General features: G+C 37.8%; 1 protein-coding gene across 1 annotated transcript; it reads left to right on the top strand.

Moving 5' to 3' along the window:
* Positions 1-1,536: 1,536 nt before the first annotated feature.
* Positions 1,537-15,568, top strand: LOC5578200 (proteasomal ubiquitin receptor ADRM1 homolog). Its single transcript, XM_021851788.1, has 2 exons — positions 1,537-2,711; positions 15,238-15,568. The coding sequence occupies exon 1, from the start codon at positions 2,158-2,160 to the stop codon at positions 2,632-2,634; it is 477 nt and encodes a 158-aa protein (XP_021707480.1). The 5' UTR covers positions 1,537-2,157; the 3' UTR covers positions 2,635-2,711; positions 15,238-15,568.
* The last annotated feature ends 280 nt before the right edge of the window (positions 15,569-15,848 follow it).

Below are 15,848 nucleotides of genomic sequence, written 5' to 3'. Positions count from 1 at the left end.
AGTTATAGCTGATCAGGCTGTAGTTGAAGAACTTGCCCCTCATTCTCAACACACAGATTCGGTCGCTTACCGGTTTCCACCGAATAATTCGCTTCATCTGCTTCCCAATCACTATGAAGCCAACTCCACGTTCTGCTCTGTCGCCACCGCTGTAGTAGATGTGGTACTTGAATGATGTGTTGGCGATGGGGTCCACCGCTCGGAATTCGCGTTCTCCGGTTCTCGGCCAGCGTATTTCCTGGATAGCTGCCACGTTCACGCCGACATTCCGCAGTTCACGAGCCAGGAGCCCAACACGCGCGGGTTCATTCAAAGTTCTCACGTTCCAAGATCCAACTTTCCAATCGTTGTCCTTTATTCGTTGCCGGGTCTGTTGCCGCAAAATCAATCCGTTTGCTCTACTTTTGCCTTTCTTGGTTGGTGAAGAGTCTTCGATAGGCCTCCTAACCAGGGTTGCGCTACCTACATCGTGCTAGAGGGGCTGCCTCCTCGATGCTGACACGATACAGCATCGTCCGCTTGTTCTTTACATGATGACCACGGTCATAGCCATCACAACCATCCACCTTTATCAGGGCTTTGGACCTGTAGCTCTGGTTCTCAATAGTTTCAAGTTCTTTCGGACATGCTACTATGGTGAGCCGTCATGCGCTAGCGGTGTTTATCACCGACTACGGTAATTTTTTTTACCGAAATATAAACCGCTGAGCGTTCGGTAATGCTTCCGGTAAAGTTTAGAATAACCGAACAATCTGTAATTTGAGTCAAAACGCAGCTGTCAAAATATTACAAATCGTTCGTGAATGGTTAACGAAGGATTCGTAAAATAGGGTCCTAAAGCCCTGTCCCAATTTTAGTGCCAAACGCTTAAGTTTAGGCTAAAAACACATGTTTACTCAATTTTCTAATGTTTTCCGTTGGTTTGAGTCCAAAAAACATTTTTTTAGATTTTGTCACACCCCTTGGCTTTAACTCAAATTTTGGGTGTATTTTGTTTTCCGTGTCCTTTCCGAAATGTCAGATAGGAACAACCCCAGTGTTAAAACTAAAACCCCTGTGGTGTTTTTGTCGACTAAGCGAACGTCAAACATGATCTTAAGTGTCAAGGTTCATTTATGGACCCAATTTTTAAATTAAAGTTTAAACATGATATAGCCGTTATTTGAGCGGGAAAAAATGCTAAAGTAGTTGCAGTAAGATGCTATTTCGTGTTTTTGAATAAAAACAAGATTTCATTAAAAATTTTAGGACCCAATTAATTACCGAACGCATTGTTCATATCTGCAGGCAGTCAGAATTGGGTCCTAAAATGTTTAATGAATTCTCGTTTTTTTTTTTCAATAATACGAAAGAGCATGTTCTTGCAACTACTTTAGCAAGTTTTCCCGCTCAAATAACGGCTATATCATTTTTTAACTTCAATTTTAAAAATGGTTCCAAATATCAACCTTGACACTTGTGATCTTGTTTGACATTCCACAGCAAAAAATAATGTAATCCGCATCGATGTAATTCATGTCGATGTATGAACATTCCGACGTAACCGCTAATTTCATATGCAATATAGCATCTTTTTGATCCTATATTACATCGCCTCGAAATTACACAGAATCAACGTTACCATTTTTCTTCACATCGTATTTGTGTAATAATCACACCTAAACCAATCCAACATTACACAGAAGCAGATGCAACCAAGTCGTTCTAACTTATGTGTGTGATATTACACAATTTCGATGTCATTTTGCATTCAGCACCAATGCAATGATACATCTTGCAACACTGCTCATACTTTGTTTTGGTCAGCGGTTCAAGATGGCCGGCGTGGCAGCAGTCCGCGATCGCGATTTTTTTTTATACGGATTTATTGTCGCGAAAACTCCCGGAATCTTATTTGTAAAAGTAAAAAGTAGTGCTTTTATATCCGACGAATTCTGTAGTCGTTCGTAGCCAATGCGAATTGTAATGTGGTGAAAAAAAATTCAAATAGAAAAAACCCTACCAGTGGCCGCAGCAAAAGTGTCCTACCAAGCAGTGCGATACTCGAGAAAAACTTCGACCAGCGATAACCGTAATCCTGATGACAACCCTCGGAGTCCGGAAAGAGGATCGCTGAGGCAATCCATCACACCGTCGCTCTTGGCGGTTTCCCTATTGATGTGGCGAAGAGGATCCAGTTTTTTCGCCGGATTTGTCCATAGAATCACCGGTGCCGGAAATCGCCATCTGGTGGAGTTCTGCGCCGGAAGGATGAATCTGGTCAACAAGATGGTTCACCCGGAAAACCGGAAGAGGCTGGTCTACGTGTACCAGGCAGAAAACGGGTTGATCCACATTTGCTGGAAGAATCGCACGACGGGAAACGTGGAGGACGATCTGATTGTGTTTCCAGACGATGGCGAGTTTAAAAAGATCGAGAACGTAAATAATGGGCGGGTGTTCCTGTTGAAGTTTAAGAGTTCGAGCCGTCGGCTGTTCTTATGGATGCAGGAACCGAAGACGGATAAGGATGAGGAGTGGTGCCGCCGTATTAACGAGTTGATCAACAATTCGCCGTCGTCGAACAATCTGGGAGAGAGATCGGGACGCGGCGGAAATGGAAGCGACAATGGGGACCTGCAGTACATCATGTAAAACATGTCCCAGCAGCAGCTGATGCAGTTGTTTGGACGACCGATGGGAGGATTGTGCAGCTTGCTAGGGTGGATGAGGTGAGTTTCAGAGGGGAGTTTTATTTTGGGGACCATATGACAGGGCTGGTAGCTAGACATTTTTTAATGAGTTGGTCACTTAATTCTTGATCTATTTTCGCTTGATATATTCTTGTTTTATTTATGATTTCGCCCTAAATGCCATTGGTAACCAAGTGTTAAGCTTGTTATTACTGCGCCAACGAATAGATTTACAAGTTATTTAACAATGCTACGATGAAAAGAAAATCTTCTATATTTCCAAATGGAGATAGGTTTTATTTTGGTCCTTCCTTTTGCACAAAAACAACGAGCTACACACTCGGTTACCATTGGCTTTTAGGGCGAGATCATAAGATATGCGAGTATTGCAGTATGTATACCGTGTCCTCTGTTTAGTGCATATTAGAGTGATGCAAATTTTGAAAGTTTGGCTCCCCTATGTATTCTTTCAAAGTATGAAATGATTCGGAAGAAATTTGACTGTACACACGCCATTTGAAGTTTATATGGAGATTACTATGAAAACGACAACTTTTTATGTTCAGCCCTCTATCTATTCATCATAATATTTTATGGAAAACTGAACAAACTCTTCTCATGTAAAATCATTTCAGCTACAAAGCCTACAGCTACAGCTGCCGAAGACCACATTTTGATTGGACGTCAGGATAAATTGTTATTCATCATCATAAAGTAGGTTTGCATGTATGATGCTTCACGAACTGATCGGCAGGTGCTCCTGGTGGGAAGAATGGATCAAAGTAATCCAGGCTACTATGTTCTATAGCAAAAAAGCAGTGCTGCTCTGAAAGTGATTGAATGATCATTAGACTGATGCAAATTTTGAAGTTTTTGCTCCCCTATGCTTAAACGATGTCAATTATGATGAAAATGATCCTCCCAAAATTTGAAGTGATTCGGAAGAATTCTGGTTGTGCAATGGCGTGTGTTTATGAAGTTTATATAGAAATTACTATGGAAAAGGCAAACCTTTGGTGTTCAGTCCTCGTCACAATAATCTATGGAAAAGTGAACACACTCATCTCATGTGCGAACTTCTCAGCTACAACTTTGTCGAAGACCACATTTTGATGGGCCGTAAGGATAGTTTGTTATTATTGATATCAAAGTCTATATCATGCTGAGATGATCATTCAATTACTTTCAGAGCAACACTGCTATTTTGCTGTAGAACATAGTAGCCTTTGATACTTTGATCTATTCTTCCCGCCAGGAGCACCTGCCGATCAGTTTGTGAAGCATGCTACATGCAAACCGACTTTGTGATCATGAATAACAATTTATCCTGAGGTCCGATCAAAAAGAGGTCTTCGGCAAAGTTATTGCTGGGAAGTTTTCACATGAGATGAGTGTGTTCACTTTTCCATAAAATATTATGACGAAGAGATAGAGGGCTGAACACAAAAGTCTGACGTTTTCCATAGAAATCTCCATATAAACTTCAAATGGCGTGTGCACAACCAAATTTCTTCCGAATTATTTTAAACTTTGGAAGGATGCTATTAGAATTAGAAAAACATTCTTACGAAAAGCGTTACGAAGGGATGGGTGGGTGTCGAAAATGGCCATTTTCAGCGTTATGAAATTCGTGAACAAACCTTAATAACAAATTATCCGTCCTATCAAAATATGGTCTTCGGGAAAGTTGTTGCTCAGAAGATTTCACTTGAGAAGAGTTTGTTCACTTTTGCATAGAACATAATGACGAGCAGTTACAGGTTTGCTTTTTTACAATAATTTTTGATATAAACTTCAAATGGCGTGTGCACAACGAATTTTCTTCCAAATCACTTAACATTTTGGAAGAATGATTTTCATCATTATTGACACCGTTTAAGCATAGGGAAGCAAAAACTTGAACATTTGCATCAGTCTAGTGCATATGTTGCATTACTTTGTCACTATCGAGAAGTGATGATTATTTCACTGAAATTTTCTAAACGACCTAAGTAACATCGAGATTTTATCAATGATTACGAGTGGATTATTTTAGGTGTATATGATTTTTATTCAATAACTAACTTTTGGTTTTGGGAACTAATATATAAGCCGCACACTACTGAACTATTTCTCGAAAACTTTTTCAAACAGACTCAAGTCAAAAAAGTATACAAACTTACTTTATCGATTCTACGTGTTTCGCAGACGAAATTCTACACAGTTTGCTCTGAATCAACTCGATTTTAAAACGTTAAATTTCTGGATTTACAAAACGACGAAAGCAAGATTTTCAACTTTTGCAACGTAACCACTACTTTCGCCGCTCCGCTGTATGGAAAGACAAAGTGACTTAACCACGAATCAAAACAAAACACTACTTGAGTCTTTTTTAACGTCGCAAGTAACTGAATAAATCGGCTTATCGTTTTGTAATATTTTTTTGTGGGAAATAACAGGAACTCCCTAGTTGTTGAACGCCAGCTCATTGTATGTAAAATTTAGGTAATGTATTGAGGATTTTGCCCTCTAATAGACACACACCTAAATAATTTTGTCACACCAAAATATTCTCCCACCATGTTTGCCATATATTGGATGGCGTCGTAGCTAAAAAACCAACAAGTAACGCACATGTAACGCATTATGTTCGATTGTACATAGAATGCAAGGTGCGTGCTTCTATGAAAGGGCCATATAAACTGACGTTTGACTATTTATTTTTCCACATTGAAAATGTGCATGAGGATCTATTCATTAATTAAACGAACAATACACTACGAAAAAATGTTAAAAAGGTTACTCATTTCAAAACAGTTTTAGAAGACAGGTTGTGATTCTTCTGAATTAATTTTCTGAAAACCGTATGGACCTTACGATGTCGATTTGAAAAAGTAATCGAGATTTATTTCAATAGGCGTACAGGGCTTGTAACAGGTCTGTTTTAGAGGTTTGGTCACTATTTTAATGCAAGTCTCTATTTTAAATGAAAATACTCAAAATCTCTTATTATTGCCATAATGGACTCTGAGGTCAATTTTTATTTCTATGTCTCCCGAATCGAATGCACGGTGCTTCAATTACCGTCATTATCAAATAAAATATACCATCCAAACGGCAGTCGGCAGTTGATTCCTGACATTGTTCTGCACCTCTGGGCCGAATTTGAAAAAAATCCTTAGGCAGAATTTCGAGTTACGCCCTTTTGAAGTTTATATGACAGAAATCACATGATGTATACCACTTTAACTTGTTAAAACAAACAGAATAAAATTTTGTAGTTTTGTTTTTTTTTCATCTGGTTTAAGATATTGAAAAAATCTTTTTTCTAAATTTTTTCTAGACCGACATTTGAAAAGGGCCAATGCTATGTTAAGTTATTACTAATCAGCCAATGCTCGAAACATGATATCTAGGCATATGTGAAGTTTGAGTGTTACGATCAACTTTGATATGGTCATTGTTTAGCTATATTGATTTGTATGTATTTCAATTATACTTTGTCCCTTTTCTAATGTCAGTCTAGAAAATATGTGTACGTATAAATTTTCTGCAACTTGCTTAATTTAATGAAATAAGAACAACCGCAAAGGTGTAATGATTATGTAAGCACCCAACCGTTGATTATAGATGGAACGAAATTCACCATGCAATATTCTTTCCATACACTTCAAAAGGGCGTATCTATAAATCCTGTTCAAGAATTGTTCAAACATATTTGAATGCTTTGGCCCTTTTTTTTTAAATCACTATCAGGAGTTGATTGGTAGATATCATGTTTCGAGTATTAGCTGATTAGTAATAACTAAACATAGCATTGCCCTTTTTCAAATGTCAGTCTAGATAAATTTAAGAAAAAAGTTTTTTTCAGTGTCTTAAATCAGATGAAAAAAACTAAACTACAAAATTTTATAATAATCTCTTTTTTTAAGCAAGTTAAAGTGGCATACATCATGTGATTTTTGTCATAAAAACTTCAAAAGGGCGTAACTCAAAATTCTGCCTAAGGATTTTTTTCAAATTCAGCTCAGAGGTGCAGAACAACGTCAGGAATCAACTGCCGACTGCCGTTTGGATGGTATATTTTATTTGATAATAACGGTAATTGGAGCACCGTGGAATGAATGAATCGTGGTGTAAAGTTCTACAAATTCCACATACATATACTTTCAGAGATTTTTACGCAATTATTTCATATGCTTTTCTAGGATTTTCCTTGCAGATTTCTTTGGGAAAACCACCAGTAACTCTTTTTGTGTTGTCTTCAGATGATTCTTCTGGATTACTTTTCAAAACTCCTAAAAAATCGCTTTGGAAATACCCTTACAGATTTTTACACCAATTGGCCCAGGAATTTTCCTAGCGATCATCATTTACTTATTTTTCCTAGATAGTCTTCCTGCGATTTCTCCAGTTGATACTCTAGGAGGTGATTTCTACAAGAGTTCTTTCAAGAAAATTCGCAACGATATTTTACAGATTTTTTAGAAATTTCTTTAGGGATTTTTTACAAGATTTTGGCCAATTTTTTCCATATTTTTTCAAGAAAACTTCTCTAAAAAATCGTTTGCAGTCTCTCAACGAGTTGCTTCAAAAACCCTCCAGGGATTATTCTAGAAAATCTATTATTCCAGGAGTTGCTTAATGCATTATACCAATACCTCATAAATTTCCTCGTGATATCTCTCTAGAAATTTCTCCAGTATTTTATGAAGGATTTACTCCTCCAATTCTTACAAAATTTCTCGATTGATTTCTTTAGTGTAGTCTTCATCGAAAGACTTTACGCCAGCAAATAGTATACCAATTATTCCAGTAATTCCTTCGATAATAATTATTCTTTAGGGATTCCATCCGATGTTTTGTCATGGAGTTCCTGCTAACAATTCGAATAGATATTAACCAGATATTCGATTAATTAATTTCAATGATTATCGTAGATTTTCATCTATAGAATCCTCCAAGACTTCCTCAAGAATTTAGATTTCTACAGAAATTTCTATAGAAATTACTTTAGGATTTCCTTCAGGAGAATGTCTCCGAGGTTTTTTTTTCGGAAATCTCTTCAGTGACACTCGCTAGAGACATCACTGTTGAGAAGGATAGAACTAGGTATATAGTATCTCGATGATCATGAAAAAGAATGAACATAGGAGGCTTTGAGAAAAAGAAATGTCACGATGAGGAATAAAACGAATCAGTCTTTCAACGAACGTAATGAAGCACAGAAGTGAGAAGAACAGCTTGGCAACCACCGGTCACAACAATCACTAGATTAAATTCTCGCATACTCTGAGATAACGCCCTAAAAGCCATTGGTAGCCACGTGTGTAGCTCGTTGTTTCTGAGCAAATGAAAGAATAAGCATCCAAACCAACATCACGGGCAGGTAGATAATGATCCTTTCTTCCCCATAGCGTTGTGAAATAACATGAAAATCCATTCAAATGCTCAGAAACAATGAGCTACACACATGGTTACCAATTGCTTTTAGGGCGAGATCAGAAGTTATGCGAGAATTCTTCTATGAGTTATTTAAAGAAATCTTTGTGGTTAAAATTCGTACCAAAAACGAACATGTTGAATTTAAATAGAGCAGTAGAAATAGACCAGACGCACCGGTTGTCCCCAGTGAAATTATCGGATAAATTCTCCGAAAATATCCCCCAAGAAAGTTCTGGATAAGATGCCTTAAGGAATTTCATAATATAATTCCCTGAGGAATTTCTGCTGGAGTTCTCTACAGAAATTTATGAGCGTCCCCAGAGAAATTCAAGAGAAAATCTCCGTATAAATTCTCTAAAAAAAATCTCCGAATGAATTGCTGAAGAAAATTCTGGACAAAATCCCTGGAGAAAATCCCCGGAGTAGGATCCTTGAAATTCCCGGATAAATTCTTGGAGGGAACCCTTAGGAGGTTCTAGAGGAAATCGCCGGAGACATTCCTGGTGCGAATGCCAGAAAAATTCCTGGAAGAAATCTTCGGATGAATTCACTGAAAAAATCCCCGCAGGAATTGCTTTTGAAAATCTTCTGAGAAATTTCTGGAGCAAATCTCCGGAGAAATTCTTGGAAGAAAATGCTTGAAGGAACCCTTGGGAATAATCTCCGGAAGAATATCTGTATAAAATCCCCAGGGGCATCCCTGGTGGAAATCTCCAAAGCAAGTTGAGAAAATGGGTAACGGGAATAGAAGCAAAGAAGTGTAAGTGGCAGAAACCTAGTTTTGAGATAATCGACTTTGAAGTTTTTTTTCAATTTTTTTTTTCATTTCATACTAATTGTACAAGAACCAAAAAACAAGCCAATCTCCTATAAATTAATATTATTTTTCCTTTTTGACAGAATTACCTGAAAATTCCGTCGGAAAGCTTGAACAAGAATTTTTAGTATATTCGATTTAAAAACCGACCAAATTGTCCCCATTTTGCGTTTGGGCCTTTCAATGAATAACCGGGAAAATTTTGAAAATTATACCGGGAAAACCGGGAAAAAAGCGGGAATTTCAAAATGGATATTTGGTGGCCACCCTGAATTCCTGGACGATACTCCCTAAGGAATTCCTGAATAAAATCACCGTAGGAGTTCTTGGGGGATATCACAGCATGAATCTTTGAGATCACGAATCGCTTGAGGAAATCTGGTGCAAACTCCCAGAAAAAAATCCAGGAGACCTCCGTATAAATTCTATGAAAAATTACCGAAGGAATTTAAGAAGAAAATCCGCGGAGGAATTCCTAGAGCAAATTCTCAGCAGAAGATCCTGGGGAAAATCCCTGGAAGAATACGTGGAGAAATTTCCCGGAGAAAATCCCGGAGTGGAATTCCTGGACGAAATCCCTGGACAAATTTCTAGTGCACATCCCCAGAGAAATTCTTGGTTAAATTCTCCCAAAATATCCCGAACGAATTTCTGGAGAAAATGCCTAGAGGAGTTAAATAAATAAATCGCCGGAGGAAATCTTCGGATCATTTCTATGAAAAAAAAAATCCATAATGAACTGCTGAAGAAAATTTAGGCCGAAATTCCTGGAATAATTTCTGGTTGAATTCCCCTGAAAAATTCCTGGAGAAAAAAAATCCCCGGAATAGTTCCTGGAGGATATTCCAGGGGAATCGTTGAAATTCTCGGAGGAATTTCTGGAGGAAATTCTTTAAGAAGTTCCTGGAGGAAACCTCCTAAGGGATTTCTGGAGGAAATTCCTAGAGGAAATCGCCGAAGACATTCCTGGTGCAAATTCCAAAGAAATTTCTGGAGGAAATCTTCGGATGAATTCCCAAGTAACAATTTCAGTGCTTTTTGATCTTAGATGTTATTTATGGAGGTTTTATTAGAGATGTATTAATTCCTAACAGTTTTAATAAAGCATTGCAAAGTGCCAAACGTTCTTTTCGGTAAAACCCACTTTAAAATGCTTTGTAGATATCTACAAGAGCTTCCGTTAAAACTTATTTGCTGGCCACATTTTTTGATAATAAATTGTATTTCGAAGGAGCTGTGTAGTGTATATTAAAACCTATACTTAAAACCTCATCTTGCTTGTCTTGTCAAGGCATAAGTAAAACTTCTAAGACTACGCTAAGTCATGTTAAAGCCTTCTTAAATCTCAACTATCTGATGCATGTTATTGGAATGCAGTCTGCGTGTGGTTATCAATATCATTATGTTGATAATGATAATCACGTAGTGAATTATGGATTTATCAGAACGCAAACATAGAAATGACAAATATTCCTCTCAAAGAATTAACAGACTACCGCATATTTTTCCCATACTTGCCTGAACTTCCCGTTCTAGTGGGACAACTATGCTGGACACAACAGCTGACCTACACGAGAAAAGGTTTCATTTTTCAGGCACTTATCATTTACCGTTTTCTGCATCAATACAACCGATCAAGCACGACGGGCTTTATTATAACAATTCATTCCAATTACACAGTTAGACACATAACGACACAAATTTAATAAAATGAATCGCATCACAAAATTGAATCTTCCGATTTGTTTACCTTTTTGACAGCATCAGCTTTCCTGAGTGCATTAAGTTTATGTCAAGGCTCCCAAAAAACCAATTCGTCTTAGTGCAGAACAAATATTCTGATTTAGGAATATTTTAGCCAGTGAGGGTTTTGCGCACGGGTTCTTAAGGTCAAAAGCGTTTATGAATGATTATATTGTTCGGAATAATAACCAATTGATCTTAAACCATCCCACACAAGACCAGCAAGATTTAACTGGATGGAATCCATTTTTATTGTCGCCGTTTTGGATTGATAATTACAATATGCGTGGGAAATTTAAATTTATGATTGAGATGAGCATGAAATCATTCTGAAAATGGAATGGAGTAAAATATTGGATAGCCAATAATGATGTCGTAATTGTGGCGCGTTGCTGTAAATCGAAAAATTTTATGTCATTCCACCAGTAAATTTTTATTGGCAGGAATTTCAAGCGATCGTAAGGAAATTTTCTGCCACGCAAAAAATGATTATTTTAATTGATTATTATGAGTCGGCAGACATCATGATGGTTTCAATATCAAAAAAAAATTTATGGTTTATAAACAAATTATTGGTTGATGTTTGTTCAATCATAAGCTCTTAACATTGGTTTTATTCCGTGTATTAGGATATCGTTAAAGATTTAATACCGCTAGTTGAGCTCAAAAAGGCTATACAATAGCTCTTATGAATGTTTTATAGCATACTACAAGGGTAGATGTATTCATACGATATAAAACTAAGAAGTTTAGAAACGGTTTTAAGGTAAAGCCTTAACAACCTCCTGTAGTGTGGGCCTTTTTGGGCTTAACGGAGTTTTTTCAAAGGTTTATTAAGGTTATTAAGACTAATAAGTTCTAAAATGAGTTTTAACGATATGGTGGTAACAACAGCTTGTAGTAAATGAAAAAACTAAAAATGTTACTTGGGTTCTCTGAAAAAATCCCCGCAGGAATTGCTTTTGGAAACAATCTGCGAAAATTCTGGAGGAAATTCCCGAAAGAATTCTGGAGAAAAATCCTCGGAGGGATTCTTGGAAATTATCTCCGGAGAAATTTCTGTATAAAATCCCCAGAGGAATTTCTGGTAGAAATCTTCTTAGGGAGCAATCCTTGAGGTCACCGGAGGAATCCCTTGAGAAAATCTGGTGCAAAAATTCCTGGAGACAATCTCCGAATAAATTCTCTGAAAAAATCTCCGAAGGAATTAAAGGAGACAATCCGCGGAGTTATTTCTTAATGAATTTCTGGACAAAAATCCCTAGAGAAATTCCTGGACGAATTCTTCAGAGAAATTCTTGGAAATTCCCTGAAGAATTCCTGGGTAAAATCCCCAGAGAAATTCTTGGAAAAAACTCTCCGGAGGTATTTCTGGAGAAAATCACCAGAGGAATTCTTAGAGCAAATTCCCAGGATGAATTCCTGGAGAAAATCCCTGGAAGAGTTCATGGAGAAGTTTCCCGGAGGAAATCCCCAGTGGAATTCCTGGACGAAATCCCTGGACAAATTTCTAGTGCAAATCCCCAAAGAAATTCCTGGTGAAAATTCTCGTATAAATTCTCCCTAAATGTCCCCGTAGGAATTTCTGGAGAAAATGCCTGGAGGAGTTTTATAAGTAAATTCCCGGATAAATTCCGGGTGGAGATCTCCAGAGAAATTTCTGGACAGAATCCTCAGAGAAATTCCTGGAGGAAATCTCCGGATAAATTCTCTGAAAAAAAAACCCTTAATGAGTTGCTAAAGAAAGTTCTGGACGAAATCCTTGGAAGAAGTTCTGGCTGAATTCCCCTGAAGAAGTCCTGGAGAAAATCTCCGGTGTAGTTCTTGGAAGATATCCCGAGGGAATGCTTGAAATTCCCGGAGAAATTCCTTGAGAAAATTCTTGAAAGAGTTCCTGGAGGAAATCCTGTAAGGAATTTATGGAGGAAATTCCTAGAGGAAATCGCCGGAGACATTTCTGGTGCAAATTCCAAAGAAATTCCCGGAGGAAATCTTCGGATGAATCCCCCCAGGAATTGCTTTTGGAAATACTCTGCGAAATTTCTGGAGAAAATTCCCGAAAGGAGGGAAATTCTCAGAGGGATTCTTAAGAATAATATCCAAAGAAATTTCTGTATAAAATCCCCAGAGGAATTCCTTGTAGAAATCTCCAAAGAAGTTCCTGTACGAAACCCCCTAAGGAATTCCCGAAGAAAATCCCCGAAGGAGTTCTTGAGGGCTATCCCAGGAGGAATCCCTTGAGGAAATTTGGTGCAAATTCCTGGAGACAATCTCCGAATAAATTCTCTGAAAAAATTCCCGAAGGAATTAAAGGAGACAATCCGTGGAGGAATTTCTTAATGAATTTCTGGACAAAAGCCCTAGGGAAATTCCTGGACGAATTCTTCAGAGGAATTCTTGGAAATTCATTGAAGAATTCCTGGATAAAATCCCCGGAGAAATTCTTGGAAAAAACTCTCCGGAGGTATTTCTGGAGAAAATCGCCGGAGGCATTCTTAGAGCAAATTCCCAGGAGGAATTCCTGGAGAAAATCCCTGGAAGTGTTCATGGAGAAATTTCCCGGAGGGCGAAAATTCTCGGATAAATTCTCCCTGAATATCCCCGAAGGAATTTCTGGAGAAAATGCCTGGAGGGGTTTTATAAGTAAATTCCCGGAAAAATTCCTAATGGAGATCTCCAGAGAAATTTCTGGACAGAATCCTCAGAGAAATTCCTGGAGGAAATCTCCGGATAAATTCTCTGAAAAAAAATCGCCAATGAATTGCTGAAGAAAATTCTAGACAAAATCCTTGGAAGAATTTCTGGCTGAATTCCCCTGAAGAATTCCTGGAGAAAATCCCCAGAGTAGTTCTTGGAAGGTATCTCTGGGGATACTTGAAATTCCCGGAGGAATTTCTGGAGGAAATTCTTAAAGAAGTTCCTGGAGGAAACCTCCTAAGGAATCCCTAGAGGAAATCGCCGAAGACATTCCTGGTGCAAATTCCAAAGAAATTCCTGCAGGAAATCTTCGGATGAATTTTCTGAAAAAATCCCCGCAGGATATGCTTTTGGAAATATTCTGCGAAATTTCTGGAGAAAATTCCCGAATTCTGGAGGGAAATCCTCCGAGGGGTTTTTGGGAAGATTCCCTGGAAAAATTTCTGTATAAAATCCCCAGATGAATTCCTTGTAGAAATCTCCAAAGAAATTCCTGAACTAAACCTCTAAGGAATCCCCGATGAAAATCCCCGGAGGAAGAATCCTTGAGGAAATTTGGTGCAAAAATCCTTGGAGACAATCTCCGAATAAATTCTCTGAAAAAATCCCCGAAGGAATTAAAGGAGACAACCCGCGGAGGAATTTCTTAATGAATTTCTAGGCGAAATTCCTAGAGAAATTCCGGGACGAATTCTTGTAAATTCCCCTGAAGAATTCCTGGATAAAATCCCCGGAGAAATTCTTGAAAAAAACTCTTCGAAAGTATTTTTGAAGAAAATCCCTATAGGAATTCCCAGAGCAAATTCCCAGGAGGAATTCCTTGGAAAAATCCCTGGATGAATTCATGAAGAAATTTCCCGGAGGAAATCCCCAGTGGAATTCTTGGACGAAATCCCTGGACAAATATCTAGGAAAATTCTCCCTAAATATCTCCGAAGGAATTTCTGGAGAAAATGCCTGGAGGAGTTTTATAATTAAATCTTCGGAGGAATTCCTGGTGGAGATCTCCAGAGAAATTTGTGGACAGAATCCTCAGACTAATTCCTGGAGGAAATCTCCGGATCAATTCTCTGAAAAAAAATCCCTAATGAATTGCTGAAGAAAATTCTGGACGAAATCCCTGGAAGAATTTCTGGGTGAATTCCCCTAAAGAAGTCCTGGAGAAAATCCTTGGACTAGTTCTTGGAGGATATCCCGGGGGAATCCTTGAAATTCTCGGAAGAAAAAATCCCCGCAGGAAATATTCTGCGAAATTGCTGGAGAAAATTCCCGAAAGAATTCTGGAGGGAAATCCTCGGAGGGGTTTTTGGGAAGATTCTCCGGAGAACTTTCTGTATAAAATCCCCAGAGGAATTCTTTGTAGAAATCTCCAAAAAAAAATCCTGGACGAAATACCCTAAGGATTTTGCGAAGAAAACCCCCGGAGGAGTTCTTTGGGGATATCCCAGGAGGAATCCTTGAGGTCACCGGAGGAATCCCTTGAGAAAATCCGCTGCAAAAATTCCTGGAGACAATCTCCTAATAAATTCTCTGAAAAAAATCCCGGAGGAAATCTCCAAGGGAATTTCAACAGAATGACAAGAAAAGGAATTTCTTGCGAAATACCTACCTGATTTTCAAGGCGAGGAAACTGTTTAAAAAATTTCTAAAATTTCATCTGAACTCATGGCAAGAGGTATTCCTGAAGCGAATTTGTTAAAATTTTTGCATCTAAGATTTCCCCCAAAACAAAGAAATAATTTAGGATCTCAAAAACCGATATTTCTGTTGCATATTTAAAAAGAAATTTCATTTTACATAATACTACTTTCTGAAGTATTGAATATAGACCTATCGGTCCTGAATATGTATAAAATAATCCAATTTTTTCATTTCTTTTTTCAGATCGGTAGGAAAAACATGGCTGAGGCAATTTAAACACATCCTTGAGTGCCTTCAGACTTGTGTTTTATTTGGAAGGGTTCACTGCGGTTCCTCGGATTCATCATCTGAAACGTCCTAGTTATTATGCTCCATAATTTAACCCAAGATCAGTCGCATGCGTGTACAGAGTACACGCACCCTGAGGAAAGGTCGATTTTCATAAACAACACGAGCGAGGTGGTGCTGGAGATGGCTGAATGCGTGACCGCTCTTGAGTTAAATAATTGTTTAGTACAATAAAAATGTATATATTATGCAATAAAAAGTAATTGATGATTGTCATGACTCTGTACTAATATTCTCCGTTTTAATAATAATAATAATATATTTTTTGAAACATGTTTTATCTTGTTATTAACAAATTCTTCTCAATGGTTGATTAATTTGCTTTTATCTATTTCAAAATTCTAATACCTAACTCAACTTTCATGTGTAAAACTCGATTTTAAATCATAAACATGATTTAAGATCGAAAAAGGATCAAAAGCAATTTAATCAACCATTGAGCAGAATTTGTGATCGCTTTTTCCTACTAAATCCCTTAGATTACATAGCTTCCGTATTACATTGCA

Source organism: Aedes aegypti, chromosome 3 (genome assembly GCF_002204515.2).
Source record: "Aedes aegypti strain LVP_AGWG chromosome 3, AaegL5.0 Primary Assembly, whole genome shotgun sequence".
Taxonomy (NCBI): Eukaryota; Metazoa; Arthropoda; class Insecta; order Diptera; family Culicidae; genus Aedes; species Aedes aegypti.
This window is presented reverse-complemented; position numbering and strand designations above follow the sequence as displayed.

Bases quoted from the DNA above. Each gene is read 5' to 3' on its own strand.
- LOC5578200 (XM_021851788.1), top strand. From the start codon at position 2,158: ATGTGGCGAAGAGGATCCAGTTTTTTCGCCGGATTTGTCCATAGAATC.